Below are 26,882 nucleotides of genomic sequence, written 5' to 3'. Positions count from 1 at the left end.
AAGACTTTTAAGCAGAATAATAAGCAGACCCTCCCTAATAAGCCACATGACTTGTGTTTGACACCCGTGCCTTAGGTATTATTGCTTCAGGGAATTATACACGGCTTTATACACGGGAATTATACACGGTTGGATGGCGGCTAACAGATTGAGGTTGAATCCTGACAAGACAGAAGTACTGTTTCTGGGGGACAGGAGGTGGGCAGGAGTGGAGGATTCCCTGGTCCTGAATGGGGTAACTGTGCCCCTGAAGGACCAGATGCGCAGCCTGGGAGTCATTTTGGACTCACAGCTGTCCATGGAGGCACAGGTCAAATCTGTGTCCAGGGCAGCTGTTTACCAGCTCCATCTGGTACGTAGGCTGAGACCCTATCTGCCTGCGGACTGCCTCGCCAGAGTGGTGCATGCTCTGGTTATCTCCCGCTTGGATTACTGCAATGTGCTCTACGTGGGGCTACCTTTGAAGGTGACCCGGAAACTACAACTAATCCAGAACGTGGCAGCTAGACTGGGGACTGGGAGCGGCGACAGAGACCACATAACACCGGTCTTGAAAGACCTACATTGGCTCCCAGTACGTTTCCGAGCACAATTCAAAGTGTTGGTGCTGACATTTAAAGCCCTAAACGGCCTTGGTCCAGTATACCTGAAGGAGCGTCTCCACCCCCATCGTTCTACCAGGACACTGAGGTCCAGCACTGAGGGCCTTCTGGTGGTTCCCTCACTACGAGAAGCAAAGCTACAGGGAACCAGGCAGAGGGCCTTCTCGGTAGTGGCGCCTTCCCTGTGGAACACCCTCTCACCAGATGTCAAAGAGAAGAACAACTACCAGGCTTTTAGAAGACATCTGAAGGCAGCCCTGTTTAGGGAAGCTTTTAATGTTTGATGTATTTTAATATTCTTTTGGAAGCCGCCCAGAGTGGCTGAGGAAGCCCAGCCAGATGGGCGGGGTATAAATAAATTATTATTATTATTTTTATTATTATTTTTATTTATCCCGTGAGTCCTGTATCTAGCAGTATTTTGCTTTTGTCTTCCCAGTACCCACATGCATCACGCCAATTTTATTCCAGGCAGTAAGTACTGGTACCTTACTCAAGACTGGTTAACGTGCTGTAACTACCAAAGTCTGATTTCCAATACGTGCTTTCGCGTGTGTGGGTGGCATTTTAATCCACATTAGTGACTGACAAGGTGAAACTGGAGCAGGGTAGTGATTCCAAATCACCACCACATTCAGAATAAAGGTTTGCCATCGACTGGTGTGTTTGTCTCATCAGTATTGTAACAATTCGATTCGGACCATTGGTCCATCTAGCCTGGCACTGCTAGGCACTGACTAGCAGCGGCTCTGCAAGGGTTAAGGCAAGAGTCTTTCCCAGGGTTGAGCACGGCTGACTAGCAGCGGCTCTGCAAGGGTTAAGGCAAGAGTCTTTCCCAGGGTTGAGCACGGCTGACTAGCAGCGGCTCTGCAAGGGTTAAGGCAAGAGTCTTTCCCAGGGTTGAGTGTGGATTTTGGGGGTCTGTAGAGATGAATAAAGACAGACGAGATGTTTTCTTTCAGGGAGCTTGCGTGTGTGCCAGATGAAAAGTGAGAGAGAGAGAGAGATTCTTTCCCTCCAGCCTCACAGCATCTCCTTTTATTCAAAGTTACAACAAGCATGGCCACGAATGTGCCAGTGGCTGATTGGCTCAATACAAGACAAAGAAACTGAAATCCTATTGGCTCATTTGTATGTAAGGCGGGCTTACATAGCTCCATAGATCTTTGGCACATGAAAGACAGAATGTCAGAGCTGTATTTAGACAGGCATATAAGCTCTTAATCCACCTATGACTAAGATTGATAATGTTATGACTAAGGTGTTTACTAATGTTTAGATTGTTATATAAACTCACACAATTAATTATACATTGAGGATTAACACATCATTGTGATTTACACATCATTGTGAACTAAAGGTGAACTAAAGAGAAAAAAGTGTGGTATGCAAAGAATGATATACAGAAAGATCTGTGCCAGGCACAGACCTTTAGCCTTGTGCGTGAAAGAGAGGGAGAGAAGCGTGATTGATTATAAACAGGCCTTATAGTCTGTTTTAGAAGCAAAGAGAAGATAGAAATAATTCCCAAAATGCAGGGGGGGAAATAACCCGTGTTTTACTACACTGGGACATAGAAATAACATGTCTACATCTCCTCCTTTTTTTTCTTCTTTGCGAGGTAAGGCAACTAGGTGAATAAAGCAACAATACTTCCGGATCAGTGGTTTGCCATCAAATGCCGGAAATAATACTGCTAGGCTTGATGGGGCAAAAGTACTTCAAGATTAGTGGTGTGCCAACAAATCTCAAAATAATCCTACCCACATCTCCCCTTTTATTTTTGTTTTTTACTTACTGGTGGCGTTGCCATTTCGCATAATAGGCTGCAAGGAGCGCGCTAGGTGGTGGTGGAGGAGAGAGAAGGCGAGAAAAAAGATTTGTAAGGCTAGGAATGCATTGGAGAAAGCAACAAAACAAAATTAATATACATACAATAATAATTACATAAAAAAAGACATCGCGTAGCCATTTGAGATTAGGTAGCCACGCCGTCGACCACAAGGAAAAGGAATCCCAGAGTCCGGAAAATCCGATATCCTCTTTGATGTGGTGAGTGAGATTTTGCAAATGAGAAATTTGCCTTTGAACGGCCTTAGAATTGTCAGTGATGTTAAAACAGCACATTTCCTTGAATTGTTCACAACCATAATGATGTACCATGAGTAGGTAGTCCAAGGTAGATTTCGACCTTAATAAACCATTGCGAAGTTCAGCTTGCTCTGTGTTGAGAAGATGGAGCGCCTTAGACGTAATATTCAGGGATTTTGCTGCAGAGCAAGCTAAAGAATTAATATTTGCGCTATTACGTACAGCCAAACCTGGAACACCTAAGAGAGAGACAGCTAAAGAGATGTATTCAGACCTGCTAGGGAGAGAGACAAGATCATCACAGTCATCAGACAATTCAACACTACGCTGATGTCTAGAGTAAGAGAAATGGTGTTTCTCAGGCAATATGATAGACAGACGGCTTAAGCAACAAGGTGTGCCGTGACTAATGTTTGCCGGAATGTAATTGAAAGTGTAACCTGGGCAGGACCAAAACCAGCCTGCTGGCAGTTCTGTGTACTTATATATATAAGAAATGTTTACATAATCAGAGCAATTGAAGTTATTTTTGCCCATTTTTACGCAGTTCGGTCTCGTACAGTTGACCATACGCACACAAACAGCGTTATAAGAGGCTACATATGGGGTTGTCAAATCAATAGCTAAAGGTGGGCGTTCACGCATTTGCGTTCCCCAATTGTGATAACCTTTATACCCAAGGGTACGAAGTGAATCATTTTGAGGTAGGAATGAGAAAAACCAAGTATCATTCTGTATGTCATGAGGATCATGGCAAACTGGAATGAGACAAGAGCCAAGGATATCACCAATGGCTACTTGCTGAGTAAGGCAAAATGATGAGACATTGAGCGTCCTTGCAAACGATTCCCATACATTTAACGATGTGGAATCACCAGTAGGAAGAGCTGAAGTAGAGAGAGGCAAAATTAAAATACTGAAAATGAGAATTATCATGGAATTCATATTAAGACAAGCAATGAGGGATAGAAGCTGGTTAGTAGGGCTTGCTTCCAGTTGCTGTTCTCTCCTATACTGTTCAGCTTGAAGAGAGAGCGATTTTATTTGGCCCCACGTCACTGGGGGATTGCGATGTCCCCGCTTACGAGTCCTGGGGGGGCTGGACGTCACATCGCTGGTGATCTGGAGTTGGTGGTTGAATTGAGGCAATGGATCCGGAAGAACCTGTCGCCACGCCATGGTGCAGCCGAATCCAACGTGCAGGAACCCACCGAGCACCCTGTGGAGTAGAAACTGCAGCGTAACCCTTACCCCATGTAATTAATTTCACTGGTTCACTCCACTCATTGGAGGGTAGAATTTTATAGCGCACCAGTGGAGCTGGAAGAATTTCCTTTTGCTGGAAATGCTTTTGAAGACGTGTGTAAGATTGGTGATCCTGTATGGAGATATTCAAATGATTAAGAGTGAAAAGCACACTTGACAACCAACTTTCCTTTTCTGAAAGTGAGTTTGGAATGCCTGCTTTCTTTTCCTGCCTGTTCAATGCAGTTTTCAGGGTACGATGAGAGCGTTCAACTATAGCTTGACCTTGTGAATTATAAGGGATGCCAAACAGATGATGAATATCCCAAGTTTCACAAAATTTTGCAAAGCCTTTTGCACAATACGCTGGGGCATTGTCAGTTTTTATAGAATGAGGCTTGCCCATAACTGACATTGCACGAACAAGATGATTGCAAACATGCTTAACTTGCTCTCCTCTTTGAGGCGTAATCCAAAGGTAGCCAGAGTATGTGTCGACAGAGACATGTAGAAACTTCCAGGGTGAAAAAGGGGCAAAATGAGTTACATCCATTTGCCACAACTGATTTGCTTCCAGTCCACGGGGATTAACCCCAGGGCTGGGATGGCCAATCTGATTGGAGCATTGAGGACACTGCTGAATAATTGCACGCGCCTCTTCCAATGAAATTTGAAATTGGCGGCTAAGGGCTTTTGCATTTTGATGATGAAAAGCATGACTTTCTATAGGAGAGACAGGCAAAATCTTTAGCAAAGAATCTGCTTTTGCATTTCCATCTGAAATGAAACCTGGAAAGGGTTGGTGAGAGCGAATGTGCACTACAAAGAGTGGGTGAGAACGATTAGAAAGAAGCAGTTGCAAAGACAGGAAGAGACTCAACAAGTTATCATCTAATAAAGGACTTACATAACTGCCTTGCATTCTACATATGACGTTTGAAACATATAAGCTGTCAACAATCAAGTTAATTGGTTGTAAAGAAAAATAATGCAGAGCTTTTATCGCAGCTGCAAGTTCAGAACGCTGAGCAGATTTTTGTGGGAGAGTGTACAGGCTATGCCACTCCTCATTCTGTTGCCAAGCAACAACTCCTCTAGAAGGAGCCCCGTCAGTGAAAACAGTCAGGGCATTCAAAGGAACAGGGGAAATGATAGAAGAGAAAGACATAGGGAATTGCTTGCTCATTTGCAGGCGCGTATCGGGTGGAATATGACAATCCACCTGACCCACAAAATCAGCGAACGCACACTGTAAATCCATGCTAGTGGAAAGAGCTGTTTCCCATTGTTCTAAAGGCATAGGGAGAATAATTTGATTACAGTCAATACCAAAAAGATGCTTACAACGTCGTCGTCCCTTGCTAATGAGCTGAGCAAGGAGATCCACTAAAGGGTTTACTGTGTTTCTTGGTGCATGATGTAAATAAAGCCATTCTAGTATATGAACTTTTGATGGACCTTTCTGAATAATTGCAGCAAAAGGTTGTACAGAATCCGTCATTATGACCAAATCAGGCATAACATTAGGGATCGCTCGATCCACCCAATGAATACGCATGAGTGCTTTCAACTCTGCAACAGTTTTGAGTTGATCAGAGTTCAAGGTGATTTGCTCACCTGGAGATTGATGGCCTTTTAAGGCTGAAAACAGTGGCCTTAGCACTTCAAGAGGGATTTTAAAATAAGGCCTTATCCAGTTAATATTTCCCAGCAATTGTTGCAGTTGTACATATTTCATTGTTTTTGAAATATGAAGTTCAGGGATTATTGGAATAGAATAACTAGCTATCATTTTATGTCCTAGATACTGAAAGGGGGGAGATTCCTGGACTTTCTCTGGAGCTATTTTTAAACCATACAAAGACAAACTGGTTATTAAATCATGTTTCCAATTAGGGGGAAGGACTGGAGAATAAAAAAGTATATCGTCCGTATAATGCTGAATCTTAAGATGTGGGTACTTAAGACGAAAGGATTGAAGTGCCTTATCCACAAAATATTGGCACATGGTGGGGGAATTTATCATTCCTTGTGGCAGAACCTTCCAGTGATATCTCTCAGATGGTCTACTATTATTTAATTCTGGAATTGTAAAAGCAAAAAATTTGCGATCCTTTTCATGCAGGGGAATAGAGAAGAAGCAATCCTGCAGATCTATTATAGCCAATTGATATGAATGTGGAATCATATTTGGATTAGGCATACCACATTGCAAAGGCCCCATGGGTTCAATGATGCTATTTATGGACCTCAGATCGTGCAAAAATCTATATTTCCCATTTTTCTTCTTAATTACGAAAACTGGGCTATTGAAAGGGCTGACAGAAGGTTCTATATGGTCAGCTAATAATTGCTGATCGACCAATTGTCTCAAAGCAATCAATTTCTCTGTTGTAAGAGGCCATTGAGGAATCCATATAGGATCAGTGGACTTCCAAGTAAGTGGAAGCACAAACTTATTCATTTATTTGAATGGATGCTTGTAATTGTTGCAACAAATCTCTTCCCCACAAATTAAGATGAATTTTGAGCACACAGGGCTGAATATATGCAATAACTTCCGAGCTATCAGGTAAAGAGACAGGCAGCCACTGTGCGCTTTTGCAAGAAGCCTGATTACCTCCCACGCCCCACACTTCAGGAGAAGTTTCAAGCGGCCAAATTTGTTCCCAAAAATTATTCGAAATGACCGAAACATCCGCACCAGTGTCTATCAGACCCTCTAATATTTTTCCATTGATTTTATACTTACGAAGGAGTTTCTCTCTTCCAATACGTTGGGTCACAGCTAGAAGCTGAGGGGAAAAAGATAAAGAGGGCTTGTGCAGATTAGTGTCAATAGCACAAACATCAGGTGGTGAAGGCAGCATCACCAAATGAGCAAAGGATTCACCCTTTGTTAACTGCATGGGCATATGGCTCCAAAATTGAACCATGATTGTGCCCACATAGTCAGGAGGCAAGGCACCTGGGATGACATGAATGCCTTGTTTTGCAGCAGAAAATTTAGGTAAAATTAAACCTGTGATATTAGAAGGAAGTGGACCTGCCATTTGGCTGGCCATGATTATGATTTCACCAGGCAATGCAGTGTTTTTGGTCTCTTGATTAATCAAATCAATGGCAAATTCAGAAGGCATATTTTTAGTAACTTTTGCAGCAGCAGAAACTAAAGGCTGACATCTCTCTATTCTTTGGGGCCCGAGAGACTGGGCCCAGTGAAGTTTCCCTGTGACCTACATTGATTTGCCCAATGATATCCTTTCCCACACTTTGGACATTTTTTGGAAGGTCTGGTCGTGGTATTTGCATTATTATTCTTCTGCGCAGTCCCACCTTGGGCCTTGCACTGTTTTGCAAAATGACCAGGCCGGTGACAATTATAACAGTTTCCTGTTTGTATCACGGAAGCGTGAAGTGCATTGGCAAACAAAGACATTGTGTGAGATTGACTCCCTACTTCCGAACACGCTTTTATCAAATCTGCAAGGGAATATGTTGAACGGCTTACGATTGATTGCAGCATTTTTCTGCAATCTGTGTTCGAGTTCTCAAATGCCAATTTTTTTAGCAACTCACTTTGAGCCGTTTCATTATCAATCTGTCTACAGATCGATTCCTTCAATCTGTCCACAAATTGATGGTATGGCTCTGTATTCTGCTGTTTAACATTTACAAAAGAACTCAGTGGCTGTCCTGAGACAGGAATTTTACGAAATGCACGCTGCACGCAAGTTGCAGTGCGCTGAAAGTGTGAAGGTGACAACACGGCTTGGGCAGCCAGGGTCTCAAAAGGAGGAGCGCCGAAAAGCTGGCTTGCTGTATGCGTTGGATCAGCCAGAGCGATGGCGGCATGTTTAAACTCATTTTCAAAAACTAAAAATTGCGCTGGAGATAACATCATCCTCATTAAATCTTTCCAGTCAATCGGAATCATTGTAAAAGAGGTAGATATGCCCTCTAAAATTCCCATTACATAAGAAGATTTGAGACCTGAATCACTAATGGCTTTCCTGAGATCTTTCATGACAGCATAAGACAATTTTTCATGATAAACTTGTAATTGCTGACCTCCAGGAGCATTTTGATAAGTGAGAGGAAAAATTAATGGCATTTCACCAGCCCATGCAGCTGTTTCTTCCAATGAAAAAAGCCCATCCTGCTTAGCCTGTAAAAGCCCAGCACGGACGGCTCCATATTGTTTTGGCAAAGCAGCATGGTCTAGAGACAAAGAGGAAGGGACAAAGGCATGCTGATTTGCTTGTTCAGGCAGAGAAGGGGGGCCGAGGGGGATGGGGGGGGAATTTGTAAACTGAGAAGGAGCAGCAGCAGAAAAAACAGCAGGCTGAGCCACAACTTTTACAGCAGGGAGAGGGGGAGGGGTCTCAGAAAGCTGAGACGAAACTGGAGCAAGGGAAGGAGAAAAGGGAGGGGGATTTTGGCTAGGTGATGAAGGGGACAAAGGGGGCAGAATCAGAGGGTATGGCGGGGGGGAAGTGATTTCTTCAGTTACCAGCAGTGAAGAAATTGAAAGAGAAGATTGTTCTAATTTCGCTATGGCGGTAGCACACTTTTGCCACGTGAGTAGGCAGCTGATTTGGGCACGTGGCTCAGAAAATAAAATTTTGCCGATTTTCTCCCATGTGCTAATTTGCAATGTGCCTTCTGCTTTATAAAAAGGACATTGATGATTTATCTCCTGCAGCAGCTGTTCAATCTCTTTTAGAGAAATTTGGACTTTGTCTATTGTCTGTCTTACTAACGAAAGAAGCTCTTTCGCATGAGCCTTTTGCACCTTACTTAAATCCCCTCCCATACTAACGAATTAAGCGCTTTAGACTTTTTCCCAGTCGGATTAGTATGAGGAATGCTTTTGGCTCTAAAGGGATCTCTATTGGGATCTCTATTGGGATCTGATTACTTACCCTTCTTCAGGATCACGTCGGGGTCACCAGATGTGGATTTTGGGGGTCTGTAGAGATGAATAAAGACAGACGAGATGTTTTCTTTCAGGGAGCTTGCGTGTGTGCCAGATGAAAAGTGAGAGAGAGAGAGAGATTCTTTCCCTCCAGCCTCACAGCATCTCCTTTTATTCAAAGTTACAACAAGCATGGCCACGAATGTGCCAGTGGCTGATTGGCTCAATACAAGACAAAGAAACTGAAATCCTATTGGCTCATTTGTATGTAAGGCGGGCTTACATAGCTCCATAGATCTTTGGCACATGAAAGACAGAATGTCAGAGCTGTATTTAGACAGGCATATAAGCTCTTAATCCACCTATGACTAAGATTGATAATGTTATGACTAAGGTGTTTACTAATGTTTAGATTGTTATATAAACTCACACAATTAATTATACATTGAGGATTAACACATCATTGTGATTTACACATCATTGTGAACTAAAGGTGAACTAAAGAGAAAAAAGTGTGGTATGCAAAGAATGATATACAGAAAGATCTGTGCCAGGCACAGACCTTTAGCCTTGTGCGTGAAAGAGAGGGAGAGAAGCGTGATTGATTATAAACAGGCCTTATAGTCTGTTTTAGAAGCAAAGAGAAGATAGAAATAATTCCCAAAATGCAGGGGGGAAAATAACCCGTGTTTTACTACACTGGGACATAGAAATAACATGTCTACAGTTGAGCACGGCTGACTAGCAGCGGCTCTGCAAGGGTTAAGGCAAGAGTCTTTCCCAGGGTTGAGCACGGCTCCCCAGCAAGGGGTTGCTCGCAGAGCACAAATGGTCACGTTCAGACCAATCCACAAACTCCTTACGTTGCGTTAGCGGCTGATATGGATCGGTAGCCTGCAAATAGTTTAAACTGCCACTTCTTGAACAATTCCCAGCTAGTTTCCCCATCCCAATTTATTTACCCTTATGGGATTTTTATGATTACCAGGAGCTTTCCTCGCCTTGCAACTGCCTCTCTGCAAAAAGTGAACACAACTTCTTTAGAAATCAGAGCGCTTTTTCTCCGCAACAACTGCTTTTCGGAGAAAGCTCTGCAGAGCGAGCCGCTAAGCAGGCGTGAATCCGGCGCTCTGATCCCCCGAGCTCGGCTGGCGCGCCAAAACGCCACCCCACTCTCCTGGTGGGACGGCGCGTGCCTCCTTTCCCGCTTTGCTGCTCGGAGCCGGACTCCCGTGCGCTTCGCCTTCTGCGCGCTAAAGCGAAGAGGCGGCACTGCAGCAGCCAAATAGGCCGTCCTCCTTTTCTCTGAATGTGCGGTGCTGCCACCCCGCCCCCGCCCCCGCCCCGGTCTTTCCCTCAATGAATACACACAAGCTTTCTCCTTAAAAAAAAAAGCGAGAATAAAAAAAAAAAGCGCTGGCAGCCGGCAGCAGCTACACGGGCCGCATGAGGAGGTCTGCCGGGCCTGATTTGGCCTAGGGTGTCAGCAAGCAGAATTCCCAGGGATTTTTATTGTGTTGAACAGACAAGTGTACCATTATTAACACAACAGAATGAACATCACTTTCATAATTCCATCTACCTGTGGTTACATCATTGAACATTTGACATTACCAATGAAACAGCAATCAGACACAACCAGGAGGACATATGGCAGGATTTGAAGGTTAAGTGTGCATAACAGTGAGAAACCAAAAAAAGGTTCCTTGCATGGTTAGAGGCAGGAAAAGAGTAAATACAACAATAAACAAAAAAATCTGATGGAAGTATTCTCAGATATTCTGGGATCTGAGATCTTCCAAATCCCTCCAGTTCTAGCACTTTCAAACTTCTTCCATATCATCAATTCCCATAAATTGTCATGCATTGTGAGGATGCTGCATCGGCATGTGAAATGTTGGAGGTGTCTCAGGCAGGTTGCATGTACAATGGAGTAATAGTTGCATAGGCTGTTGTTTCTGTATTTCCATATGGTGATGGCTTGGAAATTTGAAAGAAAAAAATAATAGTTACTTACTGATATTGGCTTTTTGACAGAAGTAAGTTGGGGCCAATTGTTGTTATGGCAAGAAAAAACTGCTAACCTACCCAAAGAATTTCTGGAATATATTTGTAGTTTAACACAGTATTCCAGGGACCTTGGTACATAGAAGGGGGTGTGAGTGGGGCAAGCTACAACAGCCTACTGGTAATACCAGGATGTCAGGAAACTGACATCAGAGCAACAGGCGAAGGAGAGGCTCTCTGATTCTGCAGGGGAAGGAACAAGCACTAGGGGGAGACGCAGCTTGATGGAGGGGGAAGGAAATCAGCGTAACACCAAGGAGCCAGGAGAGCAAATGGGAGAAGAGGTGGAAGGGCTCCGGGATTCTTCCTTGGAAGTCAGTGAGGAGAGCCCTGGTCCTCCACTACCCACGCCCTCCTTGCGCAGGAGACTCCCGCGCAATGAGAGGCGGAGACGATTGGGAGTCAAACAACTCTTATGCTGGCAACGGTTTAAGAAACGCCCACAGACAGACTCTGCGAGCGACTGAGGCAGCCACGCTGAGATGGGCTGTGCAGTCAGGACGGTTTAACCCAGGCAGCCAAGCTCCAAAAGGGGACAGTTTACGCACGAGTAACTCCAAACCACTACAGCAGTCTGTCTGTCACCGAAAGTTGCTCGTGCGCAACAAGTAGGCGGCATCATGAGTAAGACTGGAGAAGTCAGAGCCACGGAGGGGGCTGCTGGAGGACAATCGCTGGAGGAGAGGAACCTGCGACTTGGAACAGCACATAGCCCTCTTGACAGCGAGGCTGGATGAACGACGGTCTCAGGATGCCCAGGGGAGGCCCACCCCCATAGCAAGGAAGGTACCGGGACTGGTGCATAAGTTTGGGGGGAGACCTCAGGATTATGGGGTGTTTAGAACAGAAATAGAATACGCCTTGAAACTGCAACAGAGCGATTTTGAAGATGACGCAGCGCGGGTTGCTTATATTGTGGGGCACCTGCAGGATGGGGCTAGAGAGTGGATCAGGCCCCTTATGGCGATGCAAAATGCTGCCATGCAGGACCTGGGGAAATTTTTCCAGGCGATGGACGCAATGTTTTCCAGTGATGTGCAACAAAGTGTGACAAAACGGGAACTGATGAACTGTAAGCAGGGAGACCAGTCAGTTAGAGACTACTGGTCACGTTTTGCAATGATAGTTCACCGTCTCGTGTGGCAGCTGGACTCTGAACACATACAAATGTTGTTTGAGGAGGGGTTGTCACCAACGGTCAAGGATGAGCTTTCGCGCGCACCCCGCCCACAGTCCATGGACCAGCTGACCAAAGCAGCACTTGCAATTGGTGTACGGCAGGAAGCGCGGGCGCAGGAGAGGCGGGAAAGGAGAGAGCAGCGTTGCCATGACTACTGCATTCCTGAAATACCAAGGCAGCTTTCCCCGCCGGAGGAGCCAATGGAAATAGGTGGCGCGCGCGTCCAGGAGGTTTCAAACTCCAGCGAAGGGCGCAAGAGGGAGGGAAAGGACGTTAAAACGACCAAGAACTGTTTCCTCTGCCAGCGGCCAGGACATTTTGCCAGAGTCTGCCCGCAGAGAAAGGCCTGGCAAGGAATGGTGGGGGCCGTGGGAGGTGAGAAGGAAGAGCAACAGACACAGGAACAGGGAAACGGGAACGCTTGGCTGCCAATCAGCGGGCACAGCAGCCAGGCCAGCAACCAGTAAAAGTGCCCAAACCAGATTCCCCAAGGGCAGCGATAGCCATTGAGGTGGTGCTAGAACTCCCGAATGGGCACCCAGTCAAGGTTCAGGGGATGCTGGACTCAGGGAGCTCCTGCAATTTCTTCAGCAGGGACTTTGCATTAGAGCACCAGCTTCACTTGCTACCTTTGGATTTTCCCTTGCAAGTAACCTCCATTGATGGGAGGGAGCTTATTGGAGGGGAAGTGACCCACCAGACCCCACCAATGAGAATGAGGGTGTCTAGGCACTCAGAGACGATCGCCTTTCACATTGCCCCACTAGCGGGGCCCCCAATAATATTAGGAATGAGCTGGCTAGCACAACACGATCCCGTGGTGGCGTGGTATCAGCGGAGAGTCAGCTTTGGGTCAGCCTACTGCCTGGAGCACTGCCTAGGAGGGGAAACACCCAGGATGAGTGTCGCCCGAGTGGCAGGAATGGCAGTAGGACAGAAGGGGGAGGTGCCGCCACAATATGCTGATCTGAAGGAGGTCTTCAGTGAGAAGGAGGCAGATAGGCTACCACCCCACAGGCCCTTTGACTGCCAAATCAATTTGCTCCCGGGTGCGCAGCTGCCGGTGGGTAAGCTGTATGCCATGTCAGACAGGGAGATGAAGGAGTTACGGGAGTTCATTGACAAGAACCTAAAGAGAGGATTCATAAGAGAGTCGAAAGCAGTGGGGGGCAGTCCAGTGTTTTTTGTGGACAAAAAAGACACGGACAAACCCAGGCTTGTAGTGGACTTTAGGGCCATAAATTCGGTGTCGGAACCAGTGACTTTCCCAATGCCCAGAATTGACGACATTTTGATGAGGGTGAGGAAGGGAAAGATTTTTACCAAACTAGACCTCAGGGGGGCTTACAACCTGATCAGGATGAGGGAGGGGGATGAATGGAAGACCACCATGTTCACCCCCCTAGGGGCCTTTGAATATTTAGTTATGCCTTTTGGATTACAATCAGGCTCCGCCTGTTTTCAAGGTTTCATGCACCATGTGTTGGGGTCTCTGCTTTACAAGAACTGTGTGGCCTTCCTGCACGACGTCTTGATTTATTCGGAAAGCGAGGAGCAACATGTACGAGATGTCAGGGAAGTGCTACAACGATTGCAGAAACACCAGTTGTGGGTCAAGCTAGAGAAATGTCAGTTTCATGCCAGAGAAGTGGAGTTTCTGGGGTACAAATTGTCTGACAAGGGCTTAGCGATGGACCCAAGCAAGGTGCAGGCAGTGTTGGAATGGAAGCCCCCAAGGACACGGAAGGACGTACAAAGGTTCCTAGGTTTCAGCAACTTCTATAGGAAGTTCATAAAGAACTTTGCTCACTTGACCGCACCCATCACGGACTGTCTCAGTAGCAAAAAGAAGTTTGTGTGGACGGAGGAAGCTCAGCAGTCCTTTGAAAGATTGAAGAAGGCGTTCGCGTCGGAAGAGCAACTATTACACGTAGACTTGGAGAAACCCCTGAGGCTAGAGACCGATGCGTCTGACAGAGCCATAGGGGCAGTCCTTTTGCAGCCCGGGCGGAGCAAACAGGAATGGAAACCATGTGCCTTTTTCTCGAGGAAGCTGAGCAAGTCGGAGCAAAACTATACCGTGTATGACTGAGAACTGCTTGCGATCTACGCTGCCTTTCGTCGTTGGCGTCATCTACTGATAGGGGCGCAGCACAAGATCCAGGTTTGTACAGATCACAAGAACTTGGAATACTGGAGGACTGCACGAGTGCTCAACCAGAGACAGATTCGCTGGGCGCAGGAATTCTCCAAGTTTTCTTTTGAAATCCAGTATGTGCCCGGAGAGGAAAACGTGAGAGCGGACGCTCTCTCGCGGAAGCCAGAATACTTCGAAGGAGAGGGGCCACCGGAGACACGACACATCATACCTGAGGACCGATGGGTGTATGGGGGAACTCTAGTGGGCAAAAGAAAACTGGCAGGGCTTACTAGGAACGATGAATTCGCACGAACTAAAATCAGGGAGCTCCGGGATGGGAGAGAGGCACCAGAAGGGTTTGAGGAAAAGGAAGGGGTGTTGTACTATAGAGGGGCCATGTATGTACCGGGGGGAGCTCTAAGAGAAAGGGTACTCAAACAACTCCACGACAACCCCACAGCGGGGCACTTTGGACAGCACAAAACGATGATGTTGGTCACCAGACAGTTCTGGTGGCCACGGGTGAGGATGTACGGGAATATGTACGAGGGAGCGACCGCTGCCAAAGGGCTAAAGGGGAGCGAACGGTACCAGCAGGTTTACTGGAACCCTTACCCACACTGAGCAAACCCTGGGAGGTGGTGTCCATTGATTTTATGACTGATTTGCCCAAATCACGGGGGGGAACCGCGGTCATGGTAGTAGTCGACTTACTGACCAAAATGTGCCATTTTATAGCCTGCTCACATGCGGTGACGGCCGAAGAGACAGCACGATTGTTCATAGAGCACATTTTCAGGTTGCATGGCGCCCCCTTGAGGGTTATCTCCGACCGTGGAAAACAATTTACCTCCCGGTTCTGGAGGAAGCTCATGAGCTTGCTGCAAGTAGAGGTGGGGTTCTCAACAGCAAGGCACCCAGAGACCAATGGGAAAGCGGAAAGGGCAAACAGTATACTTCAACAATACTTACGCTGCTACGTCAGCGAGAGGCAGAATGATTGGGTAGAGAAACTAGCGCTGGCAGAATTTGCGTACAATAACGCTGAACACGTGTCGACGGGAATGAGTCCATTTATGGCCAATTATGGGTGCCATCCCAGAGCCTTCCCGGGGAGTGAGGAACAAAGCTGGAGTGTACCCGCGGCGGAGCAGTTCGTGGAAGAAATGGAGGCCCTACACCAGCAACTTAAGATGAAATTAGAGAGGGCTAAGGCGACTTACAAGAAGCAAGCAGACAAGCACCGCAGGGAAGGGGAAACCATACGGGTGGGGGACCGGGTGTGGCTGTCCACTCAAGGGTTACCTTTTAAGGGAGGGTGTAAGAAGTTGCAGCCCCGACGGCTGGGGCCATTTGAGGTAACACAACAGGTAAACCCCGTAGCATTCAAGCTCAAGTTGCCCGACAGTATGAAGATACACCCTGTGTTCCACAGGTCCTTGCTCTCACCACACAGGGAGGGGCGGGAATTCCTGGGGCGGGAGGTAGGAGTCATCCCACAACCGCAGGTAGAAGAAAGGGAACACCAGAGCTCGGCCATGGAAATAATTGATTCGAGGTGGCGAGGTCGTCAGGTGGAGTACTTGGTGGCTTGGGAAGGGGAGCCCAGGTCAGAAAACACGTGGGTCCCAGCGGAAGCCATCGATGACAGGTATATGGTGGAAGTATTCCATCGCCGGTTCCCAGACAAGCCCAAACCCTTAGAGAGATTCTGGGAGGAACAATTTGGAACCACAGATGACGAAGAGAGTTTCGAGGGGTTTTCAGAATCCGAGGAAGAATCGGACTGGGAGGGTCATCCCGTGGGTGGGAACCAAAGCAGGTGGACAGAGGTTTTCGAATCCACTGAGGAGGGTGACGGTTCCTTCAGGGGTTTCCCAGTCTCGTCGGCCGAGGAAGAGAGAGAAATCGATTCCACAGGTCGGGCGGGGGTTGGGGGGGTCCTGGAGGGGAGGTGGATGTCAGGAAACTGACATCAGAGCAACAGGCGAAGGAGAGGCTCTCTGATTCTGCAGGGGAAGGAACAAGCACTAGGGGGAGACGCAGCTTGATGGAGGGGGAAGGAAATCAGCGTAACACCAAGGAGCCAGGAGAGCAAATGGGAGAAGAGGTGGAAGGGCTCCGGGATTCTTCCTTGGAAGTCAGTGAGGAGAGCCCTGGTCCTCCACTACCCACGCCCTCCTTGCACAGGAGACTCCCGCGCAATGAGAGGCGGAGACGATTGGGAGTCAAACAACTCTTATGCTAGCAACGGTTTAAGAAACGCCCACAGACAGACTCTGCGAGCGACTGAGGCAGCCACACTGAGATGGGCTGTGCAGTCAGGACGGTTTAACCCAGGCAGCCAAGCTCCAAAAGGGGACAGTTTACGCAATAGTAACTCCAAACCACTACACAGGCCAGCGCAGAGCTTGTCTGAGGACCAGGGAGGGAGTTTTGTTAGAATAAAGTTTTTGGCATGACAGTGTAAGTACAGCAGGTCCCTGGCAGGGTCCCCCGGCTAGCTCAGCCCTCTGAGTCCTCGGGCAAGTGTACTGGTCAACCCCCATACCCCTGGGTAATACACTATATAAACTAGTCAGAGTCAGAATTGAATATGCTCTACTGCACTAAGACAGATCACCCCAAATTTGGCTGAGACATTTTACTCACTGCTGTTTGGAGGAGTCCTGTAAGTTTGGCATCTGAAAACAAATTCAAAGTTATTCTAGTCACACAGTAAAATTTCAAGGATGTGTATAAGTACAGTGATACCTCGGGTTAAGTACTTACTCGGGTTAAGTAACTCCGGAGGTCCATTCTTAACCTGAAACTGTTCTTAACCAGAAGCACCACTTTAGCTAATGGGGCCTCCTGCTGCCGCCGCACCACTGGAGCACAATTTCTCTTCTTATCCTGAAGCAAAGTTCTTAACCCGAGGTAATATTTCTGGGTTAGTGGAGTCTGTAACCTGAAGCGTATGTAACCTGAAGCATATGTAACCCGAGGTACCACTGTATGTGTACTTATGTGTATGTGTACGATCGTAACATGTATCAACCTTTTTTTTTAGGAGTGGTTCATTCCTGATCATCAGCTCCATCATTTGCTTCAAAGAGAACAATGCCCATGACACCTCCTGTCAGTCCTACTAGTAATGAGCTTCTTCTCCAGGGGAAGGTGCCTGAGAATCAGTCAGCACTGACACAAACACACCTCACAGGCCCCATTCACTCACCAAAGTGCCAATTTGCTTTTCCAGAGCAGAAACACCTCTCATTTGCTATGTCAAGACTTGGTTCTGTCCTACTCTTCAAAAGGAAGAGGCAGGGTGCGTGTAGCTCCTTGGATCAATGTCTCAGCTCACACTTAGCTATACAATTCACCTGCTTTACCTTTACTCTTGCTTTTCCTGGGTATCACCCAGGTCTATGCATTAAAGGGTTTGACAGAAACAGAAAGTTTGAGTTCTTCATCCAACAGTGAGGGTCAGGACAGGCATTTTGGCAGGGTCTGGTGAGAGTTATAATCTGGATGGTTCTTTTTTAAAAATAAGGGAAATGTTTAAAGCATAATCGTCTGAGCTTTGTCTATAGGTTTTTACATTAGTTGAACTTTTAAAGTTCACTTGTAATAACATGAATATGTTTTTAAAAATGGATAGGTAAGAGTATAAGATTTTGTGGACTTGTATAAATAAGTATAAAATAATGAAACCAAGGTGGGGAATTGGAAGGAAGTCAATTAAGATCTATTATTTTGACTGTTGTATCAACAACAACAACAAAACAGTGTCTGGACAGTTGTGCTATCCTGGAATGCATCTGACTAAGAGGTCACGGAGGCAACAGAAACAGTTGTGTAATACTGGCCTGCAAAAATAGCTTTCTAGAAATGTGTGTCGCAATCAAATTCAACCATTCTGGTAAGGCTACAGTGAGAGAAGCCTTCCAAAACAGCTATGTGGGCATCCGTGCTTGTTGAATGTGGGTGAGGAACCACAGCGAGAGCATTCTCTCCCACAGCCCACAACTTCTATAAATAAGCCCATTCTACCAAATAATGTGTTACAATTTTTGTAGGCAGGCATGAACCAGAAGCTTCACTCAACTGCAGAAAAATCTAGTTTCTCCTGGAGACACAAGGGTTTACATCTGAGCTCATTGGAATGCAGCTGCATAACAAAATAAAGCTATTGTACCTTCCATTAGGTTTGGAGAGTGAAAGGATTTTTTAAAACTTAATTAAATTTGTGGTTTTCATGTTCCAGAACAATATTTGTATCCTAAAACTAAATTCTGCCTTTCACACAGAAACCTCCAAGAGATTGTATAGCAATACTAAAAAGTTACACCTGAATTCAAAGTTCTTAATCATTCATTTTAGATATTTCAAACACACATTACAGTCACATGATTAAGTGAAGTGCATATCTCTTTCCAGCAGAAACATGTATATACTCATTTTTAGAGCATTTTTCCACAGTCGCAAAGTCTGCAAACTTAACTATTCAGACCAAAAAAGATAAAGCGGATGTCAGGGAACTGCCATCAGAGGGAAGAGGAGAGGAAAGTCGCTCCAGTGATGCAGGGGAGGGAACTAGAAGGAGAGAGAGAGGGCTTCCACGGGGGAAAGAAATCCAGGGGACACCAGGGAGAAAGGGGAAGCTGAGAGTAAGGCGGAGGGGAGGCTCCGAGACTCTTCCAGTGAGATCAGCGGAGAGAGCACAGGACCTCCGCTTGGCACGCCCACGCTGCGCAGAAGGCTTCCATGCAGGGAATCTAGGAGGAGACTTGGAGTCAAGCAACTTTTATGTTGGAGGAAATTTAGGTCCCGCCCACTGACGGATTCTGCCAGTGACTAAGACAGTCGCTTTTCAAGGGCTGTCAACCAGGGAAAGTTTTAGCTATACGGCTAGCTTGGAGCAGTTTGCAGTTTACGCACAAGCAACCCCAATTCCCATTACAGCAGCTAAACATTCTGCAGATCCTCTGATTGTGTCCTAGACTTTGTGGTTGTCATGACCTTCAGTCCAAAGGGAGAAAAGAATTATCTTACACTGAACTTCTTCAGAGGCCAGGTTTCTGCTGTTGTCCTTGACTGCAGTTTCTTCCCTAAGAAAAACAAGAGGCAAATGCATTTGTGATGCTGCATATTTACTGGTTCTGTAGGCAGAAAGCCTTTTCTGAGAAGGATGAGATCTGCATTCCTTCACACAACCATGAATGATACAAAATGCAGGAGATCCGAACTTTTAAACTTGGTTTAGTCACATGAAGCTTTAAATCTGATGGGAGCAGCAGTAGAATTGTTTAGGCAACAGCAGAAGGCTCTTGTTAGTTCATTCATGTATTTTCTTCCCCTGTACCACTTTGATGATCTAAATCCCTCTGCTATTTGTCCAACAGTGGCAATGGGGAGATGTAGGGACCTTGCCGGAAAACAGCTTAGGGGGATGTGTAAAAAAACAAGAAACAAAAATCCTCACACATTCTCAACAATAGGGCTGAGCAAAGTGCATGAAAAAAGATCATTTTCTATGTTACTATGTACTTGTTTTAGGAGTGCTTGAAATATATTCCCATTTTCTTTGTTTCTAAGCTGCTCTGAGCATGATTTTTTTTGTGTGTGGAAAAGCAGCATACAAATAAAGTGAATGAAGAAATGAAAATCTTACACATAATCATAAGGAATGTGCTCAGTGTTGGCTCTGTCCTGCCTTGAAGATCTCTGAAGACACAGCACTAAAACAAAAAAGAAGAAAGGCAAAAAAGCTGTCATAAATTAGGCCTGACAAACATTCCCAAACATTACCAGGATTTCAAAGGCAGAACTGACGTCCGGGTGGAATTTCTGAAAGGCGGTGCTTTGTCCTGGATCTTATTCAAGTCAATCAAAAAATTGCCTTGGGGGGGGGGTGTTTTTGTAAAGGCAGGGGGCAGTTCCATGAAGGATGAGTGTCAGTTGAAGCCACTCCTCTAAATGTACAGTCCTCCAAATGGATGTAAACTATTTTCCCTAACAGAATTCAGTTTTGTACTTTCTTTTTGCTAACATATGCATGTTTGTGCACAATTTCTCCCATACCGATGCACACACAAATCTATGCACACAGATACTACTCTCCAACATGTTTGGTTGGAGACTTGCATTGCAGGTGTCTGTTTTGAAGGAAAACTGAGTTTCAGTTCACATATTGTTCCTGTAAGTGTGAATTAGGTAAGGTCACTTCAAATGGGAACAGAATTTCTTCCTCACCCCTACACAGTTATCAGATTTGCTGATACTTGAAAAATCAACCCTTTTCGTGGTAGATTATCATTGCTTCAGGTTACCATCACTCACCTTTCTTGACCAAAAGGTAGATCAAAAGTACCAACATCAGAATGGCACCACCCACACCGCCACATATAATTCCCCAATTTGGCCCTGCCAAAAAAAGAAGAATAACCTGAATTAGATCAAAAAAGAAAAGGGAGTCTTCATTTAGTTTCCCTCACAAAGCCAAAATTAGCCCCACCTAAATCAGGCTAGGCTTGCCATACGTCTAGAAAATTCCAGATATGCAAGGAAATTGGATGCCTAAAATGGCCTCCTGGGGGAATTTTTTGAATTTTAAGAGATGTCCAGAATTTACTGTAAGCATGGCAACCTGCCCCCCCTCCATTTTCCCCCATTGGGCAGTGGAAGGAATGACCCCCCCTTATGTGGGAGACCCAAAGCGTGCTTGCGCCCCCCCACCTCCCCACATGCAGCATCCCCACCTGAGGAGTAGAGGAGCATGGAGGGCGGTGGGAAAAGGGCGAGAGTAGCCCCGAGCTCCTGCCAGCCTCCAGGGAGGAAAAAAATAGACAGTTATTCTGCTCCCATCTTCTTCTCCCCTCAAGAGCAGCTTTGTTACCTTCTCAAAGCGTCCACAGCTGCTGCCTCAAGGACAATTGCTCCCCTTTCCTGGACACAGAGGAGGAGGCAAGGAGCCCAGCTAAAAGGGAACAGGGTGCCTGTGGCTACTTGTTTAAATTTATTTTTTGTTTGTTTGTTTTGGGGGGGAGGCTGGGGTGTCAGGAATTTTACCTTTAATGGCAAGACTAAATCAGACAGTACTACTCCCTCATATCTTTTGAATAAATAAAACATTTAGCCATTTTTCTCTGTATACCGAACTGGCTCGATGAAACAGGATGGATTTAGGCTGATCTAAGCCCAATCCCTAGAAGCTAGACACATAAATCATGAATATTTTTAACAGGTTGCAAAAGCATCAAATAATAATAATAATAATAATAATAATAATAATAATAATAATAATAATAATGATGTATTATTTATACCCCGTCCATCTGGCTGGGCTTCCCCAGCCACTCTGTGTGGCTTCCAACAAAATATTAAAATACAATAGTGCGTCAAACATTAAAAGCTTCCCTAAACAGGGCTGCCTTCAGATAAGCAGTCTGACAGCAATACCTATTTTTAATATGCCATTAAGCAGTGTTCCTGGAGATGTGCTGTCATCTCCATGCTATTGGCCAGATCCTCCAACATCTGTTGCATAGATACAGAACAGCACCTATTTTTGTTTAGATAAATTTATGAGTGTGCTTCAGGGAAGGCTGAACATGCTCTGTGGCTATGAGTAATTGTTGTGGTAGGGGAATAGAAACCAAATGGGTGGGGAATGAAATATGGTGCTGGAATATGGCATGGCCGGCTAGATGGAACTCTAAACTGGACTATCCCACTATGCAACATTCTCTTGCAGGTCCCTTCCTAGTCTCATCATTTGTACAACCTTACCTGGCTGGACAATCACATTCTGAGCAACACTGAGGGCAGATGTCGTCTCTTGGTTCTTTGCATCCTTCTGCTGGTAACCACAGAAATATTGGCCAGCATTCTTTGGCGATGCAGAGACTAGCTATTGAGCACATTGAGATGTTGCTTTCTTGAATGAAACAGGAGCCCCATCTTTACATAAAAAAAATCTGGTCGGCACAACCTCTGATGGAGCCACACATAGTACTGCGATAATTTCCCCTTCATGAACCACAGTTGCATTCAAGAATAAATCAGGAGCAGGAAGTTCACCTAGAGAACCAACGAACGGAAGGAAGAAAGAAAGAACCAAAATCAATAGAGAGAGTAAGTGAAAATGTTTTTGCAATAAAGAGTGAACATTTGAGTAATCATGTGGAATTAGATTGCTTTATTTTTGTCTTACTGTATTTCTTTTTTAAGCACTGTTCCCCCCCCATAATTGTTTGTTGTATACTGCCTTTAATTATTTTTTGGGGGGGGAGTGGCATGCCAGTGTTCTACTCTGTTTTATATATTTAAAGTATTTTAATGCCACCTCCATTTTGGGATTGTAAATAGTTAGGTAAGAAAAAGTATCTTATGAGGCAATTATATATCAAGTTTCCAATAGGATGAGTATTTTAGGATACAGCAACTCTCTAGCTCCAGCCCATAAAGGTAAAGGGACCCCTGACCATTAGGTCCAGTCGTGACCAACTCTGGGGTGCGGCGCTCATCTCGCTTTATTGGCCGAGGGAGCTTCCAGGTCATGTGGCCAGCATGACTAAGCCGCTTCTGGCAAAACCAGAGCAGCACACGGAAATGCCGTTTACCTTCCCGCCGGAGCGGTACCTATTTATCTACTTGCACTTTGATGTGCTTTCAAACTGCTAGGTTGGCAGGAGCAGGGACCGAGCAACGGGAGCTCACCCCGTCGCAGGGATTCGAACCGCTGACCTTCTGATCAGCAAGTCCTAGGCTCTGTGGTTTTCGCATCCCAAAATTTAGCATTAAACATTTGGTTCAAGTAAAATACTCATCCTATTGGAAACTTGATATATGATTGCCTCATAAGATACACCCACCATTCTCTGCAATCCTGCACACACTAGTGTATACAGTCTTGCACAGTCTCAAACTTACCTGTAGAAGTGCAAAGCTCTGAATCTTTGTCATCACCCAAACACCAGTGATTTGCAAGCAGAGCACCTGCAATAACATCCATGTAATAGGTTTATAATATGTTTTAACAAGTAAACACAAGGGCAAAGTAATAATTTAATCATTCTCCTGGCCTGCTATTTTTGCTGCAGCCTTTTTGAACTGGCTTAAGTGTTTTCTAGCAATCCCTGGTAGTTTCCAATTATGCAAATAATACACATATAAATACGAGTCAATACCATATAATTGCCAGAGCACCTCCTATTCTGGTGCAGTTTTCTTTCTTTTTTCTGGGTGCAAAAGAGTGCATGGTGTGTGAAAGAGATTAAACAAGCATGTGCAAATGCAGAGCTGTGGGGAAATCAATGAAATTGCCCTTTCCCCTGTGTCCATGCTGTTCCTTCTACCAACACTTCTTTAATTTCTACATTTACATTATGTTGTGTAACCCAATCATTGTTAAACTCAAATCCTTGGTTCTCTTAAAGATACAAGAAGAAGAAGAAGAAGAAGAAGAAGAAGAAGAAGAAGAAGAAGAAGAAGAAGAAGAAGAAGTAGTTAGATGTTTTCATGAAATGTCCTCCACAAGTTGAAGAGGAAGGCCTTGTTTCAGTTTATTTTTTAAAATGTATGTTGAAAACAGCTTGGCTTTTCTGTAGTCCTCAGGGGCAATCCTATCACAAGATCTAAAGTCATGGGCAGCTTAGAGTGCAGCAAATCTCTCCCTCAGTTGGTCTCACTATGCAGAAAGTCCCTCCAGATCAGATAAAGATATGCTCATCACAGCTCAGATAGCCAAACTGAGTCCCCCAGAAGGCTCTTGCAGGGATGTGGCAAGGAGCAGGTGACTTGAACTGGAACCAAAGCTCATTCAAATCAGTCTTGAGTCCTGGTAACCTCACACAGAACAGTATTATTAAGGCTTCTTTTTCCACTGCCTCACGTAGGCAGAGCAGGAGTCCTTCTGTTGAAAATGGTTTGGATTTGGTGTATTTACTATTTACCCTTTTCTTTCTTTTTAGGACAGCATTCACACACACACACACACACACACACACACACACTATTTTTTTAAAAAAATACATTTTATTAGTGTTTATAAAGAGAAATACAAAGATTATTGTCAAATATCTATTTTTAAAATCCAAACTAAAACATTAATCCAAAAGGGGGAAAGAAAGGAAGAACGAGGAAGAGATAAAGAAAAGGAAATAATAAAGGAATTAAAAGAGGGAAAAGTTAAGAAGCTAAAAAACTTCTGATTCTTCATCTGACGCTACATAAAAACATCACTCATTTCATCCACTCCAGTGTAACACCAATAATGCCACCCTTTTTAAACCATTTTCTTCAATCCTCATATCCAAATGACATTATTTCATTTTCTTTTCCACACAAAAAGTATGGGAGAGGGTTCTAATCTTTAGTAAATGTTAAAAATGGCTTTTCTCTGATAAAACATGTCAATTTCGCCATCTCAGCTAAGTCCATTAATTTTGACAACCACACATACGCACACACTCCTAGGAAAGCTCTGATGGGGATTATGGAGTTTAGTTTCCCCAGATCTTTCAAGAGGTTGACCATATCCATGAATTCCCTTTCCAGTTTCCCAAACTTACAGAGAACCCAGAAGAGATTCATCAGGGCAGAGCAGGAGTTGGCTTCCCAATCTGATGTTTGTCCCCACCTCTGACTCTCAGCTCCTTCTACTTCTCTCACAGACGAAACGGAAATCATCAAGACTTTTGCAGCATGCATGCTTCTATCCCCTCCCCTGGGCAACACCCCCACATGTGGCTACAGCTACCACTCAAGGATGTATAATTTTATACCTTTCCTTCTGGAAATTCAATGTATTTATAAATTCAATGTATTTATGACCCTCAGGCACATTCACTTAGAGATAATATTTGATGGTCAGAAAGGCAGCTTTTCATCTGTTATCCTCTTTCCCAGCACCAGAAACCCCTTTGAAAATGAGTAGATTATTTCACATGATAGAGAGAAGATTCAGACATGAATTGCTGTGAAAAATTCATTCTAGGGAAATAAATAGGAAATCACCCCCCTCCTCCCGAGGACAGTATTCCCTTAGGATAAAGTGGATGGGGCTGCACACCAGCATCTCACGCCCAAGATGGAGCTAAAGCATGTACACACCCATGCACACAAACCACCCCCTAGATAACATGGCCTATAAAGAGGGGAACGTACCTGGGCTGCATTGTGTGCATGAACATTGGGTGTGTGAAGGTGAAGTAGTCACCCTGCATGAGATAGCACCCCTGGGTTTCTCCGTCCTCCACCAGTCACGGACTGGGGGGAGGGGAAGTGTTGTTAATCTGGGAGGATTGCTTTATCAGGGCTCTGCCATCACCATCAATCTCCAGCATCGAATGTGTTGGCCTAGTGTGGGGCATCAAGGAGAGCTTGGCTGTCTGGCTGGTGTACCGACCACCTAGTGCACCAGCAGCCACCCTGTCGGGCCTGTTGGATGTGGTGGCGGGCTGGGCCTTGGAGTTCCCTACCCTACTGGTTTGGGGGGGACTTCAACGTCCATTCTGATGCCACCCCCTCCTCACAGGCTCTGGACCTGGTGTCTTCCATGGCAACATTAGGGCTCTCCCAGTTTGTTTTGGGTCCCACACACCAAGCAGGCCACACGCTGGATTTGATTTTTGGTGCGGGTATAGATGTGATCATGTCCTCACTTGTGGAAGTGCCATGGTCTGATCACTACACTCTGAAAGCCAGGATTGACTTCCCGCCCCCGCCCTGCTCAGGTGGCGAGCCTATTCGGGCTTGGCAGGGGGTTGGACTCGATGGCCCTTGTGGTCTCTTCCAACTCTATGATTCTATGATTCTATGATTCTATGATTCTATGATTCTATGATTCTATGATTCTATGATTCTATGATTCTATGAAGGCTGATGGATCCTGATGGATTTCGTCAGGCCTTGTGGGACCCTGCTCCCCCTGGCAGCTCACTAGATGAAATAACCGGCTCTTGGTGGCCATCAATGAGATCGTACCTAAGCGCCCTCTGAGACCCTGCTGAAACCGGGCCCCCTGATTTACCGAGGAGCTCCAGAAAATGAAGCTGGACCTCAGACAGCTAGAGTGAGTATGGTGGCGTGTTCACGATGGAGCCTCAAAAACATCTTATAGGACACTTATGAAAGCCTATGAGATGGCAGTGAAAGCTGCAAAGTTTTACTTCTCAGCTTCCATTGCATCCGCTAGCTCTTGCCCAGTACAACTTTTTAGAACAACCCTAGAGGAACAGCCAAATTTAAATACGAATTTGACCCTTAGCTTTTGAGGCATTTGTGAGCTTTTTTGTGGAGAAAGTCTTACTGCTCCTCTGTGACCTCCCTGCCAATTTGGATACAGTAACAGAATTGGAGGCCCCTCGACTGTCCTCGGGTCCAGTATTGGACCACTTCGATCAGATACTCCCTGCTAATGTAGACAGATTCCTCCGAGCTGGAAGGCGCACCACTTGCCCCCTTGACCAGTGCCTGTCCTGGCTGATTAGAGTGTGCCCAGACGAGGTGAAGGCCCCCGTGGGTGAGATCATCAATCAGTCCCTTGGCACGAGGACTTTCCCAGGAGAGTTGAAGGAAGCAGTGGTGCGTCCTCTCTTAAAGAAAACATCTCTAGATCCTTTATATCTATCCAATTCCCGCCCGGTTTCGAAT

The 26,882-nt window shown here is 45.5% G+C and overlaps 1 protein-coding gene and 1 long non-coding RNA gene across 5 annotated transcripts in view; both read right to left on the bottom strand.

The window, feature by feature from the left end:
• Positions 1-26,882, bottom strand: part of LOC309517313 (uncharacterized protein) — an 80,867-nt gene that overhangs the window by 48,203 nt on the left and 5,782 nt on the right. Inside the window, exons 2-6 of one of the 4 annotated variants that reach the window (XR_014213177.1) lie at positions 20,568-20,651; positions 19,900-19,966; positions 19,281-19,336; positions 16,896-16,927; positions 10,439-10,836 (exon numbers count right to left, since the gene is read on the bottom strand). Coding sequence is in view for 3 of the 4 variants with exons in the window: in XM_082196461.1 (XP_082052587.1) it covers positions 10,765-10,836; positions 16,896-16,927; positions 19,281-19,336; positions 19,900-19,966; positions 20,568-20,651 (311 nt within the window). In the remaining variant the exon portion in view is untranslated. Of the gene's footprint in view, positions 1-10,357; positions 10,837-16,895; positions 16,928-19,280; positions 19,337-19,899; positions 19,967-20,567; positions 20,652-26,882 lie in introns of those variants that run through there. The other 3 variants (XM_082196461.1, XM_082196459.1, XM_082196460.1) reach the window with 3 other exon arrangements.
• Positions 21,916-24,890, bottom strand: LOC309517321. The gene is made up of 3 exons (XR_014213186.1): positions 24,800-24,890; positions 23,160-23,225; positions 21,916-22,307 (listed from the first exon to the last, which is right to left on the bottom strand). It is a non-coding gene; the product is annotated as an uncharacterized lncRNA (long non-coding RNA).

The sequence above is a fragment of the Podarcis vaucheri genome (assembly GCF_965113315.1).
Source record: "Podarcis vaucheri genome assembly, chromosome: 13".
Taxonomy (NCBI): domain Eukaryota; kingdom Metazoa; phylum Chordata; class Lepidosauria; order Squamata; family Lacertidae; genus Podarcis; species Podarcis vaucheri.
This window is presented reverse-complemented; position numbering and strand designations above follow the sequence as displayed.